The 6,000-nt window shown below is 35.2% G+C and overlaps 1 protein-coding gene across 1 annotated transcript in view; it reads right to left on the bottom strand.

Annotated features, from left to right (window-relative positions):
- Window positions 1-623: 623 nt before the first annotated feature.
- The window catches only part of LOC132204992 (uncharacterized), a 33,040-nt gene continuing 27,663 nt past the window's right edge, over window positions 624-6,000 (bottom strand). Inside the window, exons 3-4 of the mRNA XM_059633786.1 lie at window positions 2,153-2,412; window positions 624-1,269 (exon numbers count right to left, since the gene is read on the bottom strand). Of these exons, the coding sequence (XP_059489769.1) occupies window positions 757-1,269; window positions 2,153-2,412 (773 nt within the window). The 3' untranslated portion in view covers window positions 624-756. The remainder of the gene's footprint in view (window positions 1,270-2,152; window positions 2,413-6,000) is intronic.

The following is a 6,000-nucleotide window of genomic DNA, read 5'->3' as shown; positions in this document are numbered from 1 at the left end:
TTAAAAATTAAACTTTATTGTGGTGTTCTCTCTGTCAAAGGATTGGAAATGAGCCACAGCTACACAAAGTACATGCAAGACAAATGACTCTTGATCACATGAGAACTTAATTCACCTCTCGTGGCGACACAACTTTTTAAACGATCACTCGAGACGAAGAACTTGACGCGTGAAAGAGGATTACGCGCTGACATTTTTACCGTAATTCTCTCCTTAAAAGTCGTAAGCAGTTTTATTTTATATATTTTAATGAATTATCTTCCGTAGCATAACAATATTGGGATGTGTGTATATTTAAACAGTATATATTTTTGTTATTTATGTACACGAGGAAGGGTCGTCTCTTATTACACGAATGGGAATAATAAAAGCTTTTTATGGCAATCCAACGACTGTACACGCTGGCGATTTGTTTAAAATTATACATCTCATTCCAATTAAGAATTTGTGCAAGTTAGGCACATGACGAGAGTTCGCTATCTTTTTTCAGGCACACGCGTACACACTTGGTTGATGATTGAAAATAAGGCAGTATATAATTTTCCAAAATTAATATTTTTAGTTTCAAAACTTTTTTCAGATTTGTATCAAAATCCGGCAAAAAAGTTTCAAAATATTTCAAAATTAGCCAAACTGACACCTAAAGTTTTCCAAAAACTTGAGGCGTAGTCTTTTTTTTTAAATTTCTACTGCTGAAAAAAATAATAAAACATCACCGCTGACAATTGTGAAATAAAAACCCAAAATCCCAGAAAATCAGTACGGATGAATTCCAGCCAGTCTGTTGGACAAGGGTGGCGCACCGTTGGGCGTGAACCTTCGGAGGCCCTGCTGCCTGCTGAAGTACTCGGGCTCGGCATAGCTGTGGCGGTAGCGCTCCTGGAAGTGGTGGTTCAGCCTGGCCGTCTGTCTGTCCAGACCTGGGAAACGCTCGTGGTCGGCCAGTTCTTGGTAGCCCTGGTGGTACGAGCGCCGCTTGTTGTTGAACTCCTCGGCCAGTTTGTGGGACGTCCGGCGCCGCTGCTCCTCAGCCTCCTTCACGGGAATCACCGGCTCGAAACCGTCATCGTCGTCGTCCTGCTCGTCGTCCGAGATGTGATGCACAGGCACCGCCCGGAATTGGCCGCGAGCCTCGGCGGCCGACGGCCGCCCCGAGGAAACGGCCGCCGCCACGTTGGCCGCCGCCGTTTCTTGGCGGCGACGCTCCAGACGCAACTGCAACTCGTCCAACTTTTCGCGCTCCATCCTGTGGAACTTGTCCTTTGCGTCCTGTGAAAAGATAATTTATGCATAGAAGAAGAAAATTTTCACTACAGTATCTAAATAATTATTATTATTTTTTATTCTCTAAAAAATACATACAAAAGTGAAAAATTTTCACTTTGAATTTAATGAAAAATTTTCATGCATATCTTATTGCTTTTTTTTGTATTTTTAATTTTAATAATGATTTAAATCAATGAATTTGATCATCAATGATTGCTGACATGTTCCTTCACCGTCGGTGCCTTGAACTGCATTCTTGACGATACAATAATCTTTAATGATTCTTTATTGTATAAAAGAAATGCAAGAGAAATTAATTATATAGGGGCAATATTTGCATTTCATTCTTGTTGAAAAACAATTATTTACTATTCATTAATCTAATTAATTAAAAATTTGATTATCAACTATATTTGTGACAATTAATTGTAAGGCTTAGCTCTCAACTTTGACCCGGAATCTTTATGTGAAGGATAAGCTTTCAAATTTATTGAAACTTGTATCACGTAAATTTTATTATTTGATTTTATTACTCATTCTCCATAATAAAATATTTTAATGCAATTAAGAATCACTACAGACAGATCATGGTAAAATATGCAGTTTTAATAAACACACAGTTAAGGGGAAATCATTGAAGAATATATTTATTTAAATTATTTTTAAAATGAAAAATATGGAAAATATAAAAAAAAAACAAGCAATAAGATTCAAATAGATATAAGAAAAGATGGCACATTTTTATTTTTTAATTTTATGTAAATATATGCAATTATATAAATGCTAAAAATTAATTTAGTTTTTAATAATAAATATTAAATTTAAAATAATGTTTTTAAGTAATTTTATACTTTATATTTGTAGCATTAAAAGTTGTTCAAACTACCTGAAATCTTTCTCTGGGCGAAAGAGGCGACGGTGACCTTTGCCTCAGCTCTGGGTCTCTGCTTCGCCTCCTGGGCGCATCCTTGTCCACAAAACTGGGCACTCGGTGCGGCTTGATGGCCGGTTCCTCCACCTGCTGTTGGTGGACTCGTCGCGGCCGCGGCAGCGACAAATCCGTGGCCGGGGTGGCCACTCTTTGCGGTGACCAGCTCGGCGGGTTGCGCGCCTCCCGCAGTGACTCTCTCCAGTCATCCTCCTCTTCTGCAACAAAAATACAAACGGAGAAATTAGTAAACAAATTTTCATTAATTTTCATGTGCAAAAATTAAAACATTCTTTTCAATGAAAAGCTTCACAACAGCCCGGGGAAAATTTAATTAAAATTGACTTGATGAAATTAGAATTAAAAAACGAACTTTGCTTTAGGATTAGAAACTGAGTGCACAGGTGCACGCCTGATTAAAGTAGCTACACTTCTTGTATATCTATTTTTTTCAGTTGTTCTAACGGTGAAAGTTGTGTTTTATAAAGGTGTTTAATTAATCAGCGGGTGTGAGCGTCGACGAAAATCGTCCGAAGCTAATTTGACAACAAACTCTTGGAATTTTTAGCTCTCCGAAAGAAAGAAAAAAATCTTTTAAAAGCAATGGTGACATGTTGTCATTAATCAGCACCAAAAAGTGGGAACACAATGGAAAGACAAAACCGACGATGAGTGAGTCAGATTGGTTATGGCGCGTTTCACGGAGTGGGTGACTATTTTTGTCGGATTTCTTTGTCCTAAGCTGCAATCCCACGGTGGTTTCGCCTGCTTTTGTTGTCCGATTAAAAATCGTGCCTAGTAGATACGTGTGGCAGAAAAAGGTGCACGAAAGGATGATTTAGTTTTTTTGGCTATATGCATTGGGCCATCGAACTCTGTGTGGCTCGTGGGCGATTTTTCCGAGAAGCTAACGAGGAATTTCCTTTTGAAAGTGGTTGTTATGGGTTAGGTGACCGCAATAATTATTGAGATTGCTAATGGGATTCGTATGCAAATTTAGAAGAGCTTGTTCATTGGTTCTGGTTCATACTTGGATTGAGCCGCATGGAGTGGGAAGAGACGCGCGGGATTCACTTAATTGGAAGATTTAAATTGTTACAGGATTTAAATTCCTGTAATTTTTATTTAAAAAAAGGCTAATTTTATTTTATATTTTCTTTCATAAATTCTTCCTAAGATTTTGCATACGCAAGAAAACCTAGATTTTATTTTCATATAACAGCCTTTTGGGGTCAGTTTTCTTTCTTTACATTCTTTACATGTATTTTCAGTGTTTTATATTTTATTTTGTATATTGACTTGATGTAATTAAGATGTTGTGTTTTTCATATTGTATCTGAATGGAGAATAAATAAATAAATAAATTTTCCTAGAGGATATTTTCATAATTTCAACAAGGTTAAGCCGGGCTTAAATTGTTATTTAAAATTAAATATTTAGTAAAAATTAGTTCAGTAGAATAAATTGTGATAACTGAAATTTTCTTTCTTTTCTTCTGATTCTCTTATTCAAAATGAAATTTTGTTCACTTTAAAATTCAGATTGATGTATCCCGGTGTATATCTTCATGGGCAGTAATTGCCTCTGTGACACATCATTTAAATATTATTTGCAACTATAAATTTAAATTGCTGTCAGACTATGATAATCAGGGTATTGAAGAGGAAAAAGGAAGGCTAATAAATCAAATATAGCAATAAAGCCCTTAAAAATTTGGAAAAAATACCTACCACAAAAAGGAATATTATGTCAAGCTAATAAAAAGTTTCTCAGGAGAAATGAAGACAAGTAAAACTAGTTAAATTTGTCATTTTTGTAGCAAAGTAGATTAAAACTTTTCCTTAACTTCTTGATTGTAATTGAATTTAATTATCTGATATAAAAAATAATTAATAATTTAATAAAAATTATTATTACGTATTCTTGAAGGATTTACTGAATCAAGTATTTTTAATCATTATAATTTATACCAACGAATTCTAATTTTATTTCAATAATTTCATCATTATTTATAAAATTTGAAGCAATAAAAATATTAATTAGTTTGTTCTCTTCACATGCTCTAACGGGTTCCAGCCCCAGATAAACCTAGACCATAAAATAAAATCTTTATCGCCGCAAATCTCCACTGCACTTATCTACCATTAACTGCGTTTTATATTTCTAGCCGCAAAAACGAATTTTTACGACCCGTGTGTGTTATTTTTAATTCATCTCATATTCTCTCATTGACCCAAAAGAGCGGCGCACAATCAAGAGCGAACACTCGCCGCGCGTTGCCCGCAGGTGCAAATTAAAAGAGTCGAAAAGCGACCGAGGCTTATATTTTTTGTCGAATTAAAAACGGCAGCGGAGCTCTTTTATGATAATATTATGGACACACGCCGTGCTACTTGCCGGTTACGAAATCGTTCGTCTGCGGCTATTATGGCGCTGCGCCGTTTGTAGGCCACGACTCAGCGACTGCTGGAAATAGACAAGTGAGATGGAAAAGGAGCGGCCGTTTGCATTTTCGGCCGGTTTTACTTTTGCAGCACGACACCGTTTTTCGCATTGTTTGCTTGGCCTGTTTTGCTTTTGTGCAAAAAAAAATAAATGTGTGGTCGTGATCCGGCTTGATCCTTGATCAGAGGAATAAAAATTCCTTTGAAAATTCCCAAACTCCAAAAATAACAAATAAAATATTTAGATCCATTATCCGGATAATATTTATATCTTCTGTAATCAATCAAAGTAGTTTCATTATCTTTTCTGATATGAAGTTTTTGCTTGATATTAATGATTAATTAAGTTATCATTTATTTTGTTAGCAAATATAAATTATTTAAGTAATTTCCACATTATTAATATCTACAATTTTTCAAAAGAATTATAATTTTCATCTAACCTTTAACAAAGTCATGCCTGTCATTGCACTGCACTACATTTTTTTAAATTTAATTTATGGATATTTTAGTTGTGAATAAATTTTTCTACGGTTTTGGATCAGAGAAAATGGTTTATTCTTTTTTAATTTTCTTTCTCCCTCTCTGTGTTTTTTCCATTGTCTACATTAAGAGTGATGATGTTCAGTGTTTGTCGTTTTTTTCTCTCTCTTGTTTGCAATCACGACGAGAGCAACGGCCCTTTTTTTTGGCAATTTATCCACCTTTTGAAAGTCATTGTGTCGATTTTCAAGACGAGAGCAGATCTCTAAAATAAATGCCAGACACCTCCACTCACTGTTTTTGTTTCCGCGAATTTCTCTTGCACTTCCACGAAGTGCGAGGCGGTCATTATTTGCTTTATTATAAGCGTGAAAACATGAAATTTTGTCTGCCTGTAATTTGTTGGCTAATGCAACTTTTGTTGTGTTTGTGGTCGGCTCGAAGGGCAAAAAGTCTCTCAATTTGTTGGAGGTGCAGACAGCTTTTGTTTTGCCCTGCAATTGGGCAATTTTACTAACAGCTTTCTCACCAACCAAGACGTGATTAGCTTTAATTGTACATTTACAAAAACAATCGATTCATTAGCACATGCGTCACTCATGTCATTTTAGTTCATTCAACTTTTAATCTACAAAAACTTGTAAGAACAGCATTAATACTAAATGTGTCATTACATGATTTAAAATTATGAACGACGAGCTAATCCGCACTAACTTTGAAAGTTTCAATTTTTTTACTTTTTATTTTAGCTCATACACGCTATCGCGAACCGCGTTGCTCCCATTTCTCAGATTATCAATTGTATATTTAAAAGGAAGTGAATTCTACAATTAAGTATATTATTCAAAAAAAAATTAATATTGTAACATAATATCAATA

Source organism: Neocloeon triangulifer, unplaced genomic scaffold, assembly GCF_031216515.1.
Source record: "Neocloeon triangulifer isolate White Clay Creek 2 clone unplaced genomic scaffold, ASM3121651v1 ptg000002l, whole genome shotgun sequence".
Classification (NCBI taxonomy): domain Eukaryota; kingdom Metazoa; phylum Arthropoda; class Insecta; order Ephemeroptera; family Baetidae; genus Neocloeon; species Neocloeon triangulifer.
Note: the sequence above shows the minus strand (reverse complement) of the source record. Positions and strands in the feature narration are given on the sequence as shown.